The sequence below is a fragment of the Pogonomyrmex barbatus genome, unplaced genomic scaffold (assembly GCF_055798465.1).
Source record: "Pogonomyrmex barbatus isolate J1 unplaced genomic scaffold, ASM5579846v1 scaffold2, whole genome shotgun sequence".
NCBI lineage: Eukaryota > Metazoa > Arthropoda > Insecta > Hymenoptera > Formicidae > Pogonomyrmex > Pogonomyrmex barbatus.
In genome coordinates, this window is record NW_028297116.1 from 20,139,790 (window position 1) to 20,162,694 (window position 22,905).

The 22,905-nt window shown below is 40.7% G+C and overlaps 2 protein-coding genes across 8 annotated transcripts in view; one reads left to right on the top strand and one right to left on the bottom strand.

Annotated features, from left to right (window-relative positions):
• The window catches only part of LOC105423659 (adenosine receptor A3), a 409,096-nt gene that overhangs the window by 172,781 nt on the left and 213,410 nt on the right, over nucleotides 1-22,905 (top strand). The window lies entirely within an intron of this gene.
• The window catches only part of Rdl (Resistant to dieldrin), a 75,822-nt gene that overhangs the window by 16,325 nt on the left and 36,592 nt on the right, over nucleotides 1-22,905 (bottom strand). For 6 of the 7 annotated variants that reach the window (XM_089077423.1, XM_089077428.1, XM_089077427.1 and 3 more), the window contains exons 3-5: nucleotides 20,164-20,231; nucleotides 7,854-8,080; nucleotides 6,691-6,773 (exon numbers count right to left, since the gene is read on the bottom strand). In XM_089077423.1, the coding sequence (XP_088933549.1) occupies nucleotides 6,691-6,773; nucleotides 7,854-8,080; nucleotides 20,164-20,231 (378 nt within the window). Of the gene's footprint in view, nucleotides 1-6,690; nucleotides 6,774-7,853; nucleotides 8,081-15,824; nucleotides 15,893-20,163; nucleotides 20,232-22,905 lie in introns of all 7 variants that reach the window. The other variant, XM_089077422.1, reaches the window with a different exon arrangement.

Below are 22,905 nucleotides of genomic sequence, written 5' to 3' on the forward strand. Positions count from 1 at the left end.
AAATTTTTACACGAGAGTAATATCGTTTTATTAATAATTATAATTATAAAAAGGAATTCTGAATCTCATTTTTGTTTAAGAGAATCTTATCTTCTTCAGTTTTAGATTTTACGATATAGAAACGATAATTTGTATGAGTTTCAGCTTTTGATACTGTCTTTGCGTTTAACATCGAAGAACACTATAACTTTTCATCGATTGCTCTTCTATTCGCACACAAAGTAATGCCATCTGACGCGTCTATGATGTTTTCAAAATCGAATTTGCGGTTATGACGTCCAAGGCCACGCGGGGTTGATATCAATCAACGTCCCTCTTCACACTGGGAGAATTCCAAATGCAGCATGCTGGTGATTCATCTACCCGACTTCGTTCCACCGACGAACATCCGCGGGTTTTACCGATTATCGATCATAATTCGCGCCTATTCGTTCTCGCTAATTCCTCCGCGCGGCCTCCGCGTACATACCGCACCGAGAAACATTCCTCCGTAACTGAATCTTAGGTGATTACGATCGTTACACCGCATTCCAGGCACCAAAGTGGCATTCCGTCGCGGTGGCGGCCACATTGCGCGAGCATCGGCCAAACATAGATTAAGCGGTACGCCTCCGAATATACCAGATTAATTGCCTTTGTTTTTGGAATGCGATTTTGGGATCCGCCGCTGCGTTTTATCACGTTCGATAATTCACGTCGCGATTCCGCACGGTAGGCATGACTGTCGCATGCGGCGCAAAATCACAACCCCGGTAATGACGTTACGATTCGCAACAGGCGTGTTCAACATCTGCCAGATTCGAGGCTCTGGAAACGTCAGGTTTTGTTCGCACATTCGCAGCGTTCGATGCAAAAAAGTTCACGCCAGTCGTATATTAATGAGGGAATAGTGATGCTGACGTTTTATAATATCTGACGTTTTTATATACATCTCGGATATTCAAAGTTTCATTTTTCATCTCCTTTTATTTTTTAGTTATATATCTAATATTATCTCTCTACCGCAAACACTCATCATATTTGTAAATGAAGCTAACCGAATGAAGAAATCGCGTTCGCGAGCAATGATGATCACGCCTCGAAATCGAGCAAAAATATTATTTCGCGTCCGTTTGTCCATTATTCTTGCCGATGGTCGACGCATAGTTAAGTGCAGCGCAGATAAAAAGTTGATACTTTCATAAAGTTTTAATAAAGAAGTCCTGGACTGAGGGCAACATTAAGCATCACGGGAAGGTAAAAGGGATTGGGGAAGAACGGGAGAGGGGATGAATCGGTGGCGGTGGTTGAATACTGCAGGAGAGAGGACGGCGGCAACATTAGCAAAATACCGAGGACTATGGTAGTGGCAGCAAGTTTAGGTTTAAGACGAAAAGTGGAGAGTGTATAAGATATATGGAGAAGCAAAGAGAAAAAAATAGAATTTTCTGTGCTCAGCATGCTACAGTGACACATACACAGACTCACGATAGATTTACATATATGTGCTACATGCTTTACGCCGCACATTTCACTTGCTGTGCTGCATGCCCCGTGCAATATGCTCCATTTTCCATGCTCTGTGTTTTACGAGAAACGCGAATTTCCATACCGGCTTTACAGTCCCCTTCTGTTAAAATTCAAACGTATTATCTTCGGACGTATGGTATTCCTATGGTATCCTTTTAATCAGGATTCGCAGGTAATCAGGCACGCTTAGCGTGTATGTACAACGAGATGGAATTGCATTTCTCTGCGGTGATTCTTTTGCTTTTACGTAATGTAACGATCTAGAGTGATCTAGAGATTTCGAATTGGTGCGATTTATCTGTCAAGCGATCGACACGAAATATCAATGAGATATTAAAAATTTTCAAATGTCATTTTATTTTCAGAGATTAGATTTTTTCAAAAATTTTTTTGGAGGGACGGATAAAACGTTGTCGTCATTACGAAAAAGAAAAAGAAGCATAATTCGCTATGAGCTATATATCTTTATATATACCACTTACTTATTTTTATATCCTGCTCTGGGGGATAGACTAAAATTAAATAACCATGCCGACACATGCCGTTGCCGAACTACATTAGATAATGTCTATTGCTCATACGTACAAAAGTTGCTCGAGAGAAGATTGAGGGGTAAGTACTAAATTCCGGTATACCGGAATAAATCGTAGATCTTAAAATTGGATTGCAAGCAAATAGATTCATAGGCATACCGATAACGTGACCACAGCGTGGTACGCCATGGGTAATGTTGCAGTCGTTGTTTTTTTTTTTTTTTTCTTACATGCGCTGGGCTAGATGCACAATGCGTTTTAATTCGGTCGGACCATTGTCGACACGTCGTTTCTGGATTTAACCTCCTTCGGGGCTGGCCGTCGTCGGCCCTTATTACGTCCCCGGACACGAGGCTCAGTGCTATATGTCGGAGGCCTTTCTCGGGGGTCGGGGAAAGAGGGTCGGTAAGTGATAGTTAAGTGATGGTGGTAGTGACGGTGGTCAGTAGTAGTGGTGAGTAGTGACAAAAGTAGTGACAGTGTTTTAAACAGCGCGACTTTCCTCGCGTTTTTTGATCTCAGGGTTGATTTATGGCGACTGCGCGCCGAGAGCTCTCGTTTGTATATATATATTTACAGTCGTGCGTGTGCTTCGGTGGTATATCTATTCAGCGTGATCTCTCTCCCTGAACGTAGGTCCCTTCCGCGGGAAATCGCCGTCGATCTCGCAGACGGAACGGAATTCCATTCTCTATATAGATGTGCTCACGTCACGTACGCGAATTACATACGTCCTCTCGGCATTTCTGCCATTGTCGAACCGTAAGAAAAGATCCTCGCTCAATTCACAAAAAAAAAAAGAAGTTCCTCGATATATAATTAATATAGTACAGTTAATGCGAACAATTAATGCGTATTGTCATTTTTATGACTGTGCTATTGTCACGCGCACGTATGTAATCCACGAGGAATTTTTATTCGGCGGCGACAGAGTATAGAAAGAGGATCGTGTGTATTTAGTTATTCATGGCAGGTGCGTGTGCACGGTCATCATTCGTATTCATTGTCGAATGACCGAGCGATCATCGAGAAATCACGCGTTCAGCTAAGACCAACGTGACGACTCAGCTTGGTAGAGTGGAGACCCTTCGGAGGATGTTCGTAAATATGTTCGCATACGGTCTTTGCGTAGGATGTGACAAAGCGTGTCCTGAAAACGTATTGGTAGTTGGATTTGATGCGTATCGATTTTTTTTTTTTTTTTTAGTTGAAGCTACCTCACGAGGAATGTAGTTTGAATCTTCGTCGCTTTTTGAAAGTCGCATTCGTTTCGTGTCGACGAGCGTGGATTACGATGTACAATCGTTCTGAGATTACTGCAAATTGCACGTCTGCTTTCATTTTCGATTGCGATACTTTCCGATTGTATATCCTGCGAAATGAATCCAGTGAAAAAACGTACGAAAGAGAGAAGAGCATAAAGATAAGACGAGAGTAATTATAAAAATAGATTTTATTTTGCTCGTGCATTGAAAGACCGTGAGAAATTGGCGATTGCAAAAATACTCGCGAACTAGTACCCTTGTTCGACAACGTAGAAATACAAAATCGATACGGTGAGAGGTAATAATATCTCGTTTAATGGCTAAGTTAAGAGCGAAACGATGTTCGTGATCCAACACTTCTCTATCCGACGAAACTAATCAAGAAACTCTCCAGAGTTTTACAAATTTGGCGCTCCCTCGCCTTCTTTCTTTTTATAGATTGCATCGGCCACGATACGTTTCGGGCGGAATTCGTGCACAGGAACGTCCATCAAATCGAATCTAATCATTATAAATAGAAACGAAGAATTTGGAGCAATCACAGAACTGAATCGCATGAAAATCGCATGAAAATTGCGACCATAAAATTATTAACTTCGTTTCTTGACAGTCTCTGAGCGCAGAGCATGTTACTGCTAATAAATTGAATAATCAAACTAACAATTTACGACATGAAACGATATTTTGTTGTTGCATAACAATCGATATTTTATTGACGTTGGTTAACTTTAACGTTCCTAGTTGTCTGTTTACTTTCTCGCGGAAACTTCAATTAGAAAACTACGAAAATTCTCAGTCGGACTCGAGTAAAAGTTAATGGAAGCCAGTAAATCTTTCGAATCATCTCGAAAGTTTAGCGACTTCCACGAGCATTCTCTCGTAATTCGTGGTGGGAATGTATCGCGATAACTTATACGATCGCAATAACTCGTATTCAAGCGCGCCGACCAATTAAGGACGAAAGGGCGCCCACGAAAGTCCGAGCTTTCTACTCGACGAAAACTAATCGACCAACTTGGTCGACTCCTTGTGGTATCTCGTATGCCGGACTTCCGGTGACCCTTCGACCCTATTCCACGATTGACTGACTTTTAATAGATCTTTCAGCGGAGGGGGAGGGGATCGGGTGGGTTAAAGTCAAACTTTTTCCATCATTCCGTATAAATCGGGAGAGGTTGAATGTCGGAACGATCGAAGACGTCAATAAAGCATGCAATTATTACATTACATTAACTACTTTCGACATCTCGAAAGTTTGCTCTTATAACTCTCTACAAAAATTACAACTGTCGTTATAGTTTATACACATTTCTAATTATTCGTAATAATTAGTATTATAACTGTGATTTGAAATAAACATATTATATTGACTTATTTAAATAATTTGACTAATGTGCCATTCTGTGCACGCGATGTCAATAAAAACTTCGATTATTTCGCGAATGAAAAGGGAACATTCGAAGTTCGCTTTTGAACATCAACACATCGTGCAATTTGCAGCAGTGACGACAATCAACACTCGTGACGACGAAACGTTAGCGCTATCACATACACATGTCGACACACACACACACACACACACACACACGCGCGCGCACAATCTCACGCGCACTCACGCACACAACATTGTTGATCTTCTCACATGTGCTTTCGCGCGGAGCATTGGGATGCTCCCACGGCGCGTCACAGCTCCTGGTCAACCTACGATTTCTATGCTTACAGCCTAACAGAGCGACTCGATTAATCGAGTCGTGTCTCGTCGACGATTCAGTCTGCGTATATTCAGTGCGCGCATCGATACAGGGGCCGTTGTTACGGCGCATCGAAGCTCCTTCTTAAGGTGCTTACTGACCGCACACTGTGCTCAGTAGCAGAATCGGACTTTTATTGTTAAATCGCAACTGTGTGGAACAAAGGAAAATGAGATTTCATACTCTTCGGTTCTCTTCGGGCTATTTATAGGTCTATCGTGAAGAGAGAACCGGTCTCTCTTTCTCTCAATCTCTTTTTTCGTTTGTACAAGAAGAAAGAATTTGCGTTTGCTTGATACTTGAAATGCCGGATGTTTACTTTTTTTTTTTCGTTTTTTTTTTATCTACTTCCGCTTTGCGAGAGGGAAAGATGAAAAAAAAGAGGCTGCAATAAATACCCGATTCTGCGAGGTCCATGTTGTTACATACGTACAATCACTGTGTATGGAATAAAAAAAAGAAACCCAACCAGTGTGTGAGCGAGAGCGGGTGAGTGAGCGAGTGAGTGAACGAGGTGAATGGAAGTGAATCTCACTTGTGTGGCTGACTGATCGTGTGAGTGAGCGTGTGAAGTGGCGAGTGACGGACAGACAGACAGATAGACAGATAGAGAGGGGAAGATAGAAAAGAAAGAAGGAAGTAAAACCTGATGTCGGGAAAAAGGCGAGAGGAAAGGCAGAGACCGTTGGCAGTTGAGGGAGGACGAAGAGAGGAAGGAAAAGTGGAGGGTGGCGGGTTTGTGAAAATTGACAGTATTCTCTGTCGTGTGAGCGTATATTATAAAGGGGGAGCACGAAGTTTTTCTTTTTTTTTTAATGCTTGACGCAAATATACACAGTAGAAGCGTCTTTCTGTCTTTATCTGAAAAAAAAGGGTTCAAAGCGATGTACAGTTGAATCGCATTGAATCAACGACAATCGGCTATCGATAAGGATACTTTCTGCGTATCGCTTTCGGCGTTATCCTCGAGTTACATGCACGAGTTCACATGCTGGAATTGATCGTTCGTGTTTTACAACACGTTTCAATGGAAACTGTGTACGGCCAATCGGATATACGGCTAATCGTGACACTAAGGTGAACGTGATACCGCAGACTTGTTCAATGACGCGATTGATAGTTTTTCAAAAATATCAATTTTATTTTCATTAAATGTATTTATTTAATTAGTTTTTTAAATTTTATTTTAATTATTTTAGTTTTATTAAATATTGATAGCTATGTTTAACGATATTACGAATTAATATTCAGTTTCTTCCCTTCTGAGAAATATTCTACTAATATTTTAAAGTATCACGTTACAATTGTATTTGGTTCTGTACTTAGAAACTTTTGACAACAATGTTTTTCTTTTAAAATAATGTGCACGCACTCGATGATTGACGCCAGAAAGATACGGCGAGTCGATTGCCATTCTGAGAAGTAACATATTATTGAAGTGCACGGGAAAGTCTCTCTGACTTCCGTTATAATTTGAGTAAGAATATGTATATGTTAGTATGTCAAGTAGTCAAGAAGTAGGCGAGGATGTCGAATTCCGTGAGATTGTATTTCGTTCATTTCTATGCATATTTATATAAATGTAATAAGTATATACGTGTATATATACACACGCGCGTGTTGCGTACTTACAGCTCTCGATCTCGATATGGCACAACTGCCGGTCCATCGGGAAATACTGCAAGTTCATGGGACACGACGCTGTAATCGTTAAGCTGAAACACATTCAAGTAAAGTCCGTTTAACGATCGTTTCTCGACGAAAATGCTTTATGATATACGAATGCGGGGCTTCGCAGCCAATCCATTTGCACCCCCGAGTGCACGTCGAATCAATGTGCGGGAATTAATTCGTAGCCTCATTACGCCCGAGTCACGTTAGGATTAACGTGTAAGAACCAATCCATATCGATTTGACGTACCGTTAATACGTGTCTATTCTCGTCTTCGAGATACGAGACGTATTATACGAAATACAGTGTACATACGCACACACATCACACACCATGGGGCGTACGTATTCGCATGATTCGTATATATGCAGACAGTGATCGATAACTTACGCTGAAGCAGGTGAAGAATTATTCACGTAAATGAGCGTGCGCTCGCTGCTTCATCGATATTCTTCCTCCGTTTCCCGACAGCGAGCGGCTCGATTCGGCAGTTCCGATCCGGAAGTCGGGGATGTAATATAATGGAACGATATTGCGCGAGGGAGTGCAAGTTAGGTATGCATGGATCGTCTGAATATAGCCGGCGCGTTAATACCAGAACACTCCTGGGCGCTCGAGAGGGGGACAGATACGAGGAATGATACGAGCTGTGTCAGAAGCAAGAAGGGGTGGAGGCCGCTATAGGGAACAAATTTGTCGTGCCGCGCACAATTGGTCCCAGAAGTGCCACGAATGTTCTATGGTGATGGAGGACAACGGGCTCGATTTACAGTCGCGGCAGAAAATACCACGATCGTCTTCTCCCGGACAGCGAAAGTAACAATTTAGGATTAAATCTACTTAATTAGCTTAATGTGGTTAAAAGGGAGGACCTTTTAATCTTATCTATTATTTCGTCCAACGTAGCATATTATACATATTTTCTCTTTCCTTTCAATTATTTCCGTCTAAATTTTCCGTTTAAATCTGGTCGTTACAACAGAAAAAGGGATTTGTTTAAAGAATTTATTTAACTTTTAAAACTTGGATTCGTGAAATAATCTAATGCTTGAAAATTATCATTGTAATCAAGAATATAAATACTTATAATTATGGAAGCTGCAAGTACAAATACTTTACTCACCGTATGCTACGCGTGATGCTTCCCGAATGGTGAATGCGAATGAACTCGTTGCTGGTGGTAGCGATGTGAAAGTACGACTGCTTCTCGTTGACAAAGAAGGTGTCGGGGACCCAAATGTTCTTGATGAATTCTGAACCGACGCTGAGCGTTTCGACACCCGTTCGCTGCTTGAACGCGAGTCGCGGGTCCGTCCAGAATTGTCGGAAGTAAAAATCCAACGTGAAGTCCTGGTACGACACAGGTGACTTATTAGACTGGTAGTTGTTTGTGTTCACAAGCGCATTTGAGAAATACGAGGATTCACGTATAAGCCTTTTCATATCTCATCACACGTATTATATCTTTTATCGTTTCTCTAAAAAACTGACGTGGAAAAGTAATTTTCTGAGTTATTATCATTACTGCATTTTTTTAATCATATATATTATTCTAAGAATAGGAAAGACAACGTGAAAATTATAAATAAATTTAATAATAAAATAGATATAATAATACTATACAGATAAAAATATAAAGTATTAAAAAATCTTATTTAATATTATTAATTTAACGTTTTAAGATAGATGTCATTTAAAAATATTACAGAAATTTAATAATTTATAATGGCTTGCGAATTAGACATTGGAGAGAAATATTAAAAAACATTTTTAGTAATAGATTTTTTTGAACAGAGAATATAAAGGCAATTCGAAATGCTACGTTAGTCCTCGTTTTTCTCACAAGTCCGAGCGCGTAAAGTTTGAGGAAATTGAAAAGAATATTTGCGTTTCTGCATGAAGAAACGCAATATCCACGATCGCGCAATATTATGCGAGGTAAGTAACGATCGTGGTACAATACGGCGGCGCGTTTACGACGCGGCCGTCGTTTTTAATGTAACGTGTCGATCGGAAGAGATACTCGTGCGGGAAGAGTTACGGGAGAGGAAACGTGTTCGGGATAGCGAAAGTCGACAGGCATCTTCGAAGGCTTATCAAGGCGGCTCGTCGCGATTATCGTAATACGTGGAATCGGCCACTTAACGCTTACGTGACCCTCTATCCAGACCTCCTTCGGTGTTTCTATTTGACCCCACGCTGTGAAACGAGGCGAGACTAATTCGGTGCGGCGCGGCTATAAAGTCCGAAGTTGCGACGGCAACTTCGAGAGCTTTGTAGAGCGCTCCATCATTGGGTCTCACGCTCGCAAGAGCGTTTATCCTGGCTTGAGCGACGTGTGAGAGCAACTCGGACGAAAGTGATTTCGAGTAAGCGTGATTGACGATCGCGCACGAATCCATTACCGGATCCTCATTATATTAAATGCAGAAATCGAACAAATATTTAGTAAATTTAATTTTGCTAACAAGTGACTCGCGATATATGGCGATAATTATTACTAGCTGGCATGTAACAACGTACCGACAAACGTGCGACAAAGAAATTTAATTTAAAACGGATAAAAATCACGTATACGAATTAAGAATATTTAATCGGAAATTTAAATTAGAAATTTTTTAATAATTCGTTCGTAGAACTTTACATTTACGTGATATTACAGAAACTTTTAATTTAACTTTACGTGATATTACAGAAACTTCACAATATAATAATAAAAGAGATAAAATCTAAAGTTTCTTAGTCACGATTAAAATAATAACGGGAGGCATTTCCATATCAAGAAATTGCTTCCATGTGGAGTTGAAGACAATAATTCCACAGCCATCATGCAAATAATATGTTACAGCGCCGATATAAACTCGTTGGTAATGTCACGAGCTTTCTAAATTACTCCACTGCCGATTTCGCTGAAACGTTTATTCGTATGGTTGAGGAAGTTTAACTACTAAACTGAGAAGAGAAAGAGAGTTGAGCGCGTTTGAGTGAAATAGATGAGCAGATTTATTATCCAAGGTGGAAGTTTTTTAATCGTCTCGCTATTATAGCAAGAAATTCTGAAGTGAATATGTTTAAAACTTTCTTGATGTCTACGAGATTTTGTTGTCTTATGATATTAACGGATTAATTTACAACAAAATTTATAATTGTCACTAAATTATAATTGATTGAAGAATTTAAAAAAGATTGATTTCTAAGCATAAAGTGTACAAAGAAAGTCGCAGGATTTATTGCCTCATCATTAAATAATATAAATACAGATGTAAACTGACTTAAAGCGCGGGTATGCAGAAATTTTTTCAACAATTTAAAAATAAATAATAATTTATAATTATTTTCTAATTTGTAACATTTTCACGTGTTAATCATTATGTAGTGTAATAACTTTTGATAACACACGTGCTATATTATGTAATTTATTACAGAATTCTGTAATATCATATCCATTTCACTATCACAATGTTTCTAATTAGTCTTTATATTGCGGAGGTACATAAAAAAATCTAGATAGCTCTTCCGTAATAGCGTACAGTTACGACAGTGGGTTAATAGTTTATAATTACGATGCCAGGCGCGATTATGACTCGTAATCTTACGCGAGAACATACGCGTGACCTGCACGCCTCGTGAGCATCGAGATTCCTGCCGACGTGGGGTCGATCACAGGACAGGAGTTTCGCGACGCGAGTATAATTCGTGTGTACACGCGAACGAGATAAGGTGTAGAGACCGTGTATGTATATAATGACTACATATATAAACATCTAAAACAGATATTTTGCGACGAAATCACTACGTACAGACATGCCACGAAAATTGCCATAAAATTCATGCACCGCGCGCTATTTGAGGACGATGCTGTGTGGATAGTATAGCATTTTGAAAATTTTCGTTGATCATTTTTGTACAGCTTTTATCAAAAGTTGCTGACAATGTGAATATTTAATTTAATACTTATGGGTACTTCTCCTTTTCCCTAAGCACGAAGCGTGATCTGAGACGATATAGAATAGAATAGTGCGGAAACTTCCCACTAGTTCTGAAATAAATCTTTTGAATCTAATAATTTTGTCTCTATGTGCAATTAAAAATATAAAAAATTCAGTTTGTCGTGAAAAATATATAGCATTCAATTGTTTTTTTTATATTTGACAGAGATTATCATCAAATTTTTAATTTTTTTTTGCTATTGACTGGAGTGTATTATCAATAATTGTCAATTAACATTTTACGATGATTATTAGTAAAATTTTGATGACTATTAATGTGTGAAAAATTGTGAAAAAGATTCAGAGTACTAAAATTCGGAATTTTACAACTCCAATAAGATGTCATGGCTACCCAAGAGCGAGTTCGACCCGAGGTGATAATTGTCACCTTCTTCGACAACGTGTGCGCGCATACAAGAAGATTTTTCCTGTCATTCATATCGCGTCGTTATGAAGAATTTAAGGCGCATGGTATATTGCCTGGCTCATTCCGTCGCATTTTTCGATTTATTTTCGAAAATATATCATTCATTTTTTTTTAACAATTAATTAAAGTTGCAAGTGATAAATCGCGAACAATTCTAATACGATTTTATCGGAAATAATTATAAAGGATAAATGATAGTTTATATTTAATTCATTACATTGTTAAAAGCACGTGTAACATTTGAAGTTTTAAAATATGATATATGAATATAATAGTAAATAATTTATTTCGCCGTTTAAACACAAATGTGTCGAAAAATATGAGAGACCTTGAAATATCTCGTGGAGATGCCATATAAAACAGAAGTTATCATCGTTCGCGTTTCTGGCAACTCTTCAGGCGCACTGCGGTTACATTGTGACGTATAATTGTCACGCTAACAAATCTTCGAGTATGATTAATTAATCAGCAACTTCTACACGAATACAATTCTCCAAATTCTTTTAGCTCATTAAATTTCTATTTTTCATCCATTTTTACTCTTCATTTTTAACTTCATTTTATATTGTTCAGTGCAAATTATTTTTTTTATAATACATATTTACACTTTTTTTATAATACATTAAAAAAAAAAGATTATGAACTATTATAAATTATTATAATACGAATATACAATTGAGAAGTATTTATTTTTTTTTTCCTTAAAAGGAAATTAGAAGATATTTATGATTATTACGTTTGGAAACAAAGTCTGTTTTATTAGCGGGATGTAATTAATATGTCTCGCGAAATACCGAAACGTTTAGGTGTAAGCTGTATCTGTTCGTTGTTTAACTGTACGTGAAAATATTTTGCATGCTTATCTCGACGGCACGCAAATCTTCCGCGGATTCAGGTGTGAATCGAGCAATTCGAGCGGGTACGCGCGTCTCGTTGTCGGTGAAACATTTCCGAGAGGAATGCGAGCAGGTGTGCGCAGGCATCTCTATCACACGCAAATCGTAGCGTAAAAAACAAAGAACAAGAGGAAAGCTTTGTGGAAGCGTTTCAGGCAAAAGCTCGCAGGCCAATCGATCTAAAAAAAAAAAAGAAAAAAGAAATAGAGAGGAATAGAAAAAATAGAAAAGCGGCGCAGCGGTGCTGTACGATAAGTGATGGAAGCGAGAGGGGCTCGTACGAGGAGGGCCGCTCCATTTTCAGTTTTGGAGTCCATCGCGCCTCGACGAGCGCGAATTACCGCGTTGTGTACGCGCAAGCACATAGATCCATGGTTACGTGTTACGCACACATACGCATACCGAGAAGTACACTTACATTACAGTAAACGCAGGCTTTTCGCGCGTATGCACGTACAACACACACACACACACACACACACACACACACACACACACACACACACACACACACACACACACCTACGTACACGCGCACGCACACATATGCTGAGGGCGTAACACGCACTCGCGCTCGGAGAAATATCGTATATATATGTACAATATACAGCGTGACGTGATTCATAGCAACCAGAAGCGCACTGTACACACTGACAATGACACAGCTTATATAGGTGTCATAATATATTTACGATTTAATAGCATAGATATATACGAAATATATATGCAAATACAATTTCATATATATATATATATATATATAGTCTCGAGGTATAGTCTCGATGTAGTCGCAACGTTGCACGAGCTATACTTTTCGTTTGGTATGCAATCATCGGCTGGCCGAGGGTGGAGGGGCGGCAAGGCGAAGGGAAATATCTCGTCGAGAGCCACGGGATATCTTCTATCGAGGATGCTTTCTCTGCCCTATCTTGCTTTTTCCATCCCCACTTTATCCTTCTTTTCTTGGTCTCGTCCGGCCGAGAGGACTACGATCAACGAGCGCTATAAAGGCGCTTTCACCGTGTTATTCCCTCCGCTTGTGCTCGTCGATTTTTTCAAAGGCGAACGATGAAAGGGAAGATAAATTGGTAGGAAAATCGTCTCGTTGTTCGCGGATACGCCGGCCGGAGAGTCTGAAGAGTGGCCCTCGAGGGATGGACATTAGAAGTCGCCTCGCGACAGGGTAGGTTCGTAAGAATAGGGGAAATGGGATGAGAGATGGTAAGGACGGACGGATAGATGTAGAATGGAAATTCGCCAGCGGGTGTAAAAACTCGCGCGTCACGTCCCAGGTGACAGTGTCGACTTGATTTGGTTTCCGCACAGGGCTCAACACCTGGGGTCCAGCCTCGTACATTCAGCTTCAAACTCGTATTCTGGATCTCAGCGGTGAACGGGTGTCGTTTCCCCTCGCGTCGACTACATGGGAGGGGGGAGAGAGAGAGAGAGAGAGAGAGAGAGAGAGAGAGAGAGAGAGAGAGAGAGAGAGAGAGAGAGAGAGAGTCGATCCCCCGCAAATTCGCAAGACCGAATCCGATATTGCGATAAGTCAACGTTACCGTCGCCCTGAAATTCATTACGGACCGAAAGCTTTGAAAATTTTATCGTAATTACCAAGATTCGCGGAACCGACGAATCGCGTTATGAATCACCGATAACGCGCGTATGGATTACGATTAGTTTCCTTTTGATCCCTTCCGATCGCGAATTTACTTTCTGAACGATCGGCCGATTACGTCAGAATATTAGAGATTCCTATCGGCGGTGATTTCTCTCTCTGATGTAATTATCAGGAGAAACGGGTTAAAGGTCCACAATCCGGAGCGCTTCGATAGACAGAGGATGGATCCAGTTTTGTACCAGTTTGAAACTGATTGTCGATACCGGAACGAGATACCTTCGATTACTACAGGATTATGCGTAAAATACACAATACGTTGTACGGTGCCGCTATATACCTTAAATATTGAGAAACAAATACGAATATATAGATATACGTGTACCAATAACGCAAGATACGCGCACGTACACTTTTATGTACCTCGTATGTACAGACATGGTTACATAAGAGTGTACGATCACGTGTATACAAACGTGTTTCAACGGTGCGGCCTACGGTGCTCGATCCGAAACTCAACTTACGCTCACGTCGATCAATTATATCGAAACGTAAGACATCGCGACGTCGTTTTTATTTTCGTATTCGGTATTTCTCGGTTCTTCTCTTTGTACAAAGGCTCTCGTTAGTCTGAACGATTTTCAATAGTACGGACGTACTTATTTTGTATTTCAGAGAGAAACCCGATGGAATTTTCGCCTCGTGGATTTTCCGAAAAGACGGTAAGTCGAGCTCGGATTTTTGACTTATTTACGATCGTTTCGGACATTGGAAAATGGTTCGCAGCGGTGCGATATCGCAAGGAGAATTTAATGGTCCCTTGCGGGATTAAAGGGCCGCCGTTTGCCGTCCGCCATCCCGCCGGCGACGACGACGTCCACCGGGGTCTCTCCTGGAATTTTTCCACTTTAGATCTCCGCGCGCGCGACATCGAGCTAAATTGCCGATCCTTTATCGTCGGCTCGAGCACCGCGGGTTGGGCCATGCAACAAGAACATTGCAAATCGAATCAAACGACTCAACCATAAACCATAAACGAAGTGGACAAGAATATATCTTGCGAAGACTGTGGAACGTAGCAAGGTTCCCTTGTAACAGTTCAGCCAACCAAACAGCTGTGACGAGCTATAAAAACGTAGGTTAGTAGGCCATCCGTGTGTACGTCCACCGTGTCGCACGTGTGTATTCGTGTGTATCTGTATATCTCCACGTGTATGAACGTAGATGGGATGTGTACGTATATGTACCGTGTGGTTATATGCGTGTGTGTGTATGTGTGTGTGGGGGATGGTGTATGTGTGTGTGTGTGTGTGGTATGTGTGTGTGTGTGTGTGTGTGTGTGTGTGTGTGTGTGTGTGTGTGTGTGTGTGTGTGTGTGTGTGTGTGTGGTGTGTCGATACGCCCCTTGCTGCCGACATAACTACATGCGCGTCGCATGTATTTCCCCTGGTGCATCTTTCCGCAACCGAATATCGAGAACGACTCGAGATTTAAACAGATGTGAATATGCGCGCGGAGGTATCGCTGCTTTTTATGCCGCTGTTTTATGAAAGATTTTACGCGCGCGAATCAACATACATAAAATATACATAAAATTATAGGCTCCTCTTAACTCGTCTCGTTACACGATTTTTCAGTTCGACATTTCATGATTCTGATGATCGTGCGACATTTTTATTATTATCGAATCGTCACTTTCCATGTACGATAACGAAATTTCGATGATTTACGTTTTGATTGGCATGGATATTTTTGTATAAATCGTAGCGCGGTTAATAGATAAACAAATCGAAACAGATAATATCCAGTGGATGCAATCGGAAGCAAGCGGCGCGATTGGTAAGCTAATTCTATCAATGATGGTGGCGTCGATTCCGCGAAAGGCACGTTCGACGCGTGATGATCGGTCCAATTAAAAGCCGGAGGTTAAAAACTGCCTTTAGAACAGTATCGACACAATTTTGGCATTACGATCGATCGTGCCATCGCGATGTGAAACGGCTGTGTCGGGCGGAAATGAACGTTCCCGTTGTCGCTTTTTGATACGTTTGGGGGATACGATGGGGACAGGAGGGGGTGATCGTTCGCGAGAGACTAGAAATAAATGAACGGGCAATTGTCGATGTCGAGTTTTTTATGTATGAGTTTTGAATGCAAACTGTACCATCAACACCTCGGACACGGAGCTGATGCTGAGGACATACATGGTGACGCCGACCTCCACGGGCGGACCTGCAATCAACAAAACCATCCGGCCTTGGTCGCTGTGATTACCCGCCAATTTTCTAAACAACCGTGTACGACCTATTGTGTACGAGATAATATAGATATCTAAAGACAACAATAATAATAATAATAATAGCAATAATGTAACGAATCTATCTTTACCTCTGACTCACGTGCGCTTTACGCGCACGTTGGAACTTAGGCGCCCCTCTACAACTTTCAAAATGGTTCACAAACATACGATATTACATGCCGTGCCGCATTTCGCGCCGACGTATCTATCGGAAAAATCTAAACCTGTCGCGATGCGCTCCGACACGAATCCGTATCACGAGCGCGTGCGGACGAATCGTACATTTTTTCCCTCCCCCTCGAATTCTCGAATAAGCCATCGAAACGAATCGGGCGCGAAGGGGGTTGCTTTCGGAAACGTCGCGCGCACCTGTCCGTGTGAGCCAGAGGCAAAGGACAAGTCGAGGAGAGCTCGCACCCTGCACGGAACCAAATCAACAGGACAGGACAGTCGTCGGCCACGTTGCTTTCCAAGCTAAAAGAATCATCCATACTTGTCTCGTTACATAGGCATTACGTTTTATGTTACACATCACAGCCACGTAGCAGTATGACATTACCTTACTACTACTTTCGTTTTTCTTTTTGTACCGCGTCGTTATAGTTTTGCCTTTGTCTCGTATGTACTCTCACCTTTTCGCTCTCTCTTTCGCTCTCTGTGCACTTTTGCATCTTGTTTTTGCCGATCACTCGTCATTGTCGTATTCCAATTAGATTTGTTGTGGCTATAAGTGTACGTATCCTGGGGATATACGGTTCTTATATTGTCGAATTTATTTTTTTTTTGTCGCCCTATATTAGACGCCCCTTCGTGATCGAAAGCGGCGCGTCGTCTTGTCGAAACGTTCGTCGAACGACATCGTTACTTTACACTGAATTGCTGTCATTGTCATTGCGGTCGTCGATTCCGGGCGAAACCCATTTATCTCTTTCTTTTTTTTTAACTTCTAGAGGGGATGTGAGGGGGATGCCTTGAATACCGAAAGAGCTGCTGGAAGGAATTCGGATGGATAACGATCGAGGCAAATCGATCGCGGATCGTTCTCTCTCGTGTATTCGTACACGAACGCGTGATACGTGCGATGTTTCGACAGAGAGATGACGAAGGTGTCGGGCGAGAGAGGGAGGGTTTCTTTCGGATGGCGGGACATAGAGAGTAATAATAATCGTGGTGGCAGGCGGCAGCCCATCTCAGCAACCGCGGCATAGCAGCTAGAGCGTCTAAGAACGGTCTAAACGGGACGGTCGTGCGTGTTTAATATATTGAACAAAATACTATTTTCCCTGAGAGCAGAAAGCAATAAAAAGACGCTCCTCATTCACGTTCTCTCTAACACTACGTGACGTTCGGGACAGCCCAGGCTCAAAAGTCAGGCAGGAAATCAGTGAACTAACTTTTTCCACGCCCACAGAAAACGAAAACGTAGTCGAAGCAACTGAAAAATTTTTTTCCCCGAGACGTTTGATTCTTTTGTAAGATTCGGCAAGATCTTCTTCTCGATCTTGAATATTTTAGTGCTGTTTCGCGCGTCAATATATAGTTCGCTCACATGAATCACATTGAACGTCTAGTTAAGAGATTATTTTTGCCGAAATAAATCTCGCTCCCGCGCATTAAACGGAAACTATCTCGCAATAATTTAGAACGATTCTGGTCATTTGTTTTTACTTTTTATTCCTTTTTTTTCGAGATTTAGCTCGATTTGCGACCGCAACCACGCAGTCTCGCTGCTTCCAGTTGCCGAAACTACGGCCCGGTTTCCCGGGCGAGGAACGAGGACAGCCAGTATATATTATCTGAAATATGAAATAGTACTTTGTCCATTTTTTAGTATATATTTTTTGTTTCTTTCTGTTGCTCGCTACGTAGAGTGTACATGTGTGTCTGTGTATGTGTAGGAAGAATGCGTATAAGGTCATACACGCGCACACTTATTCCTGCGTCGGTGTAAACCGGTGCCGCGATAAGCGGACGGACCGCATGGTGCTACAATACATCAAGTGAGCTAGGAGACTCAGCTCGGTTAGCTTTATTTCGAAGTGTAAGTGGTATACCGCGTAATTGCCATCGCGCGCGTTTGCGTCTTATACCGGTTGATTAGCTTTTTTACGTGTTGATTGCGTAACATTTTCCTTTGCGGATGATAAAACATTTCGAGATGCAGGATCGAAATAATTTTGCTGTTCTGACGGTTGCAAAAGAAAATTTATATTACGTGTGAAAATTTGCAAAATTTCACCAATGAAGACGATGATAATTGCAATTTTTTTGTTAAGAATCATCATATTGATCTTCGAATGCGTGTGTTTATACGTTTTATACGTTGATTATTAAATTAGCTTTTTTATGCATCAATTGCATGGCATTTTCTTTCGTGAATGATAAAACATCTACATTTCGGGATGCACGATCGAAATAATTTTGCTATTCTGAGCGATTAGTGCAAAAGAAAATTTATATTACGCGTGAAAATTATGCAAAACCAATTAGGACGATGACAATTGCAATTTAAAAAAAAATTATTATGCTGATCCTCGAATGCTTTATCATCAAACACTTACATTCAAAGGTGAGATATCGAACGAAAGTTAAACGTAAAATACCATCAAAGTTTGAAGTACCATCAAAGTGTCGTAAAATCAAACAAGCTAATAGCCCTCATTTCTTATGATTAAGCGAGCGATCGAAATTTCGCGTTTTATCGCGTGTTCGAAGATCACGAATTTTTATTACGATTAATTACGAACACGTGTTTTGTGGCATCTATCTTTTTCACGAAGAATTTAACTGCGCGTTACGATAACATCGAAATATAAATCTTGTTCAATGATCCGATCCGAAATTAAAAACGTGAGGAACTTTTATCTCATTTAAGCATTTATTTCGTTTAAGAGACGGAATTCGTAATGTCGACGGGTGGAATGCTGGCATAGCGCCGATTACTTCTCTTCTGCATAGTTTGCGTTCAATTGACTTCGGAACCTACGCGCCAAGAAATTGGACGTCGCCTCGTGCTGGCGAAACGAGGCTCTCGAAGCACTGAATCGTGTCCCGGTAATCGTATTACGCGATTTTCGCGGTCCCAAATGTCGTCGTTAAATGAACAGCACATCAAAGGAGACACATCGCCGAGGGCGATGCAATTCTGTTCGTGGCAAGTGAACTGATTTCATTGTCGGAATGTCGAGTCACGATACCGACGATGCAACAACGATCGACGCGAGGATCGTCGAACATCTTTCTCGATCGACGATTTCCCGAGGGTCGAGTTTCTTTCATTGGATTAGAGCAAGGTGATATTAAAACCATCGGCCCGTAGGATTGCAATTAATCGATCGTTATGTGCGCGCGTTCGAAGCGAAATAATCGCGTCGGCGTCGTTAGGCAATGGAGATAATTTACGCTTCAGCGAACGTATTAAATAATGAATAGTTTAGTGGAATGGCGAATCGAGACCGCTGAAAGTATCGCTCCAATTAGTACGTGATTAACGACATGAACGAGTTATTTGCCGAGGCGACACGGGCGGCATGAGAGGTCATCCGCATAGATGTAAACGTTGATTGTCAATGCGATAAACATTGGTCTCGGCCATTAGAATCAACATGTGTGTCGCTCTCTTGATTGTTGATTTTTGAAATAAATAATTGTTTATCCGAATACATCGCGCAAGTGCTCAAGTATGCTGCTTCTTCAATGAGAAGAGAGAGACAATTACAGGATATATTTACGTGTTTTAATAGCTAATAAACACACATAACATAAATAGAGAGTGAGAATTAAGTTGCGTGAGGTAAAATCTCCTGAGTTTGTACACGTAGCTGAACAATCGGAAACGATTATTGTTCCATTCGTTGCGAGGATGGTCAAAACAACAGGAAGAATGCACACTCGTGTGCGCGTGTATGTACAACAGTGTTAAATCGGATCTACATCCGCACTCGTGTCGTCACATGTGTGAGTGGATGTATCTGGTGTATCTGTGCACGTGTGTCGGTGGGTAAAAGATGCTGATTGCAATTCAGTAACGATCAGCGGCAATTGTTTAAAACTTGAAAAATACACGGGCACTAAAAAAATGTCGCTTGATCGAAGAGACCGACGGGGCGGGCGGGGGAGTGGGAGGGCGGATTGTGTTTTAGCCGAGAACGATAGTAATGAGTAACTTTCAGCGGAATTACTGAGTAAGACCTAGAGGTAGTACCATTTTCACTTCGGATAGGGAGCTGATACTCAAGACGTACATGGTGACGCCCACCTCGACAGGAGGACCTGAAATCGAAGGTTAGTAAAACTGAGTCGCCGGTTTCCGGCCGCGGCCAAGCTACACGGTGAGAGTGACTGTATGGCATTCGTTTGTTAATTAATTACAAATATCATACATATATTTGCTTTCTTTCTTTCGTTCTTTTCGGTAGCGTTCTGTGAGTTTACTGTGAATGCAAAATGGTATGTTGGTGAGGTCGCTACGTTGGATAGATCGCTGAAAGTGGTAATCGCTTTCAATTAGACGGCGTTCGATTATAATTTATGCGCTAATTTACGTGTGCTCGGTTATCGTTACGGTTAAAAACGATGATTTTTGCGGATAGGCTTGATCTCAGTACATATCGCTGTGACGTGCTTTGTACCGTATAATTTACGTTGTACGCGCTTGAAATTAATCGAGGCGAATAAACCATCTTTAAAGCTAATGTTAAATTAAAAATGGTATTATAGGTTGAAACGTCGAGAACTACTTGCGTCAAATATTTTTCTCCTTTTCCCTTTCCTTGAACTGACATTATTTTGATTATCTGTCGAGAATAAGTTTCTTTCCTCCTCATCATAAATAGAAATTATTTTTAATTCTTAATAAAATCTAACTAATTATAATGCCGCTAAAACATGTGATTATAAACAATCGGTTACACTTGCATATTTCAATACGCGATATGACATAAGCTATTTTTTCCGTAAATTTTGCGAAATCTAAATTCAAAGACCTGAGGAAGATTCGTGAAAATTTCAGTAGTTCGTGCCAGATGTGTGGCACGAAATCGAAGTTGCCGGTCGAATTGATCGGCCGCAAAGGCGAAGCGGAAAAATGTAATCGCGCCCGATCAGGCGGTATCTCACCGGTGGAAAAGTTTATGGATGAAATTGCAAGCGGAGAATGAAAGAGGGAAGTCAGGTGCAGATGGAAAGAATTAGTTGTCGGAGGGAACGAGATCGAGGGAAGCGATGGGTAGGAAAGATTGGGGAACGCGTGGCACATATATGTGTCCACGTTGGCGTTTTCGCGATAAAGTTGACTCGTAAACAACGGCTCTGCCAACGCCATCGCGCCACTCGACCGATATATCTTCATTTCCATTTCTAGGATGTTTTTAAAGCCCTATAGCCGAGGAACATCCCATATGGGACATATATTTCACAATGACGTTCTCGCGACATGCTGGAAAACGCACGGCCGACGTGGTATCGAGTTAATTGAAACGCGCCAGTATGCTTCATCCGTGCAATCCGATCGCCCATGAGAGAGTGTACTCCGAAAAAAAAAAAGATTAAAAAATATTCGAGACATATGTGACGCAACCGAGAAAGAACAAAAATTAATAATCGGACATCGGATCGATAAATCACAAAGTCATCAAATGTATCAATATTTGCTCGCATGTATCAATATTTGCTATACTATGAATATTTTTCATGTGTATATGTATTTTTTTTTTAAATCATGCATTATGTATCGAACATTATATTGAATTAATTTCAATATCTTTAGCGTAAATTTTGTGTCTGAATTGTATACATTTTTTACGTTACTTTACAAGCGAATGAAAAAAGTTTAACTCCATTAAATATATATAAAACGTACATTTATAAATGTGAACGCGTAAAATATAAAATATAAAATTTTAAATTGCTTTTTTTCTTTCTATCGTGTGTTCTTCTAAGCTAATATTGTTTTTCAAAGTTTTTTTAATGCGAACGCCAAAAGTTTTTGTTTGTCATTACTCCAGCCAGTTTATGGAGTGCAAACATTTCGAGTTTCCGAGTCACGTATTTTGTCATTTTATGTAGGCCTTGGGTGGTAGCGGCAGAGCTCGTGTTTGAAAATCCGGCCGCGCTCCGGGGAATATCCAATGAAGCACCACGAATCGAAGAGAGCAACGCCGAACGGCACGGTTTATCCCGTTCATACGCGGTATTCTCGTGTCCGTTTCCGTAATGTCCACGTACCGATCTAAATTTTAAATGTTAGAAACTCGTATCCCGCCGGGAATCCTATATCGATGCGCGGGAGCGGCGAGAGGAACGGATATCGGCGATTCGAATCGAGATGGTACATTTAGTGCAGTTTTTTTTTTGCGATCTGCCGATAGTAATACTAGTCTGTATACGTGATTCCGTCGGAAAATGAAACGACCTTTCACGCCTAACAGTCTGTCCGAGTTTACTGCAAAGCGAGCCAATGTAACTCGAAAAAAATAGTAATATATTTATGCCAGTACTTTAATTAATCGTAATTGGTAAAAGTTGTTGCGTTGAAAACTAGTTGATAAATTTCAATTGTCATAGTGTTGTCATAGTGTTTTCGATTGCGGAATAATAAATTGAATAATGCTTATATAATATAAGCGATTTGCATGTTTAACAATTGCATGGAATGTAATTAAACGATAATGTGCTGAATACGTGATTATTTTACTTTATTTACACATTTATTCTGAGAAATCATAATTGCAATTTGGTTATTTTAATCACTTTCAACAATTTAAACTTTTAATTATTCAGTTAATCGCTTTTTCAATTTTTTATACCTGATCTATAGCAATAGTAACAATTATAACTGCGATCGCGGGGATATCTTTTCAACCTCCAAAAATAATTGGTAAACACTTTTAGCTTCTTCGAAAATGTAAAAGATTAAAATAATTCTCAGTCGAGCCCCAAATCTCTT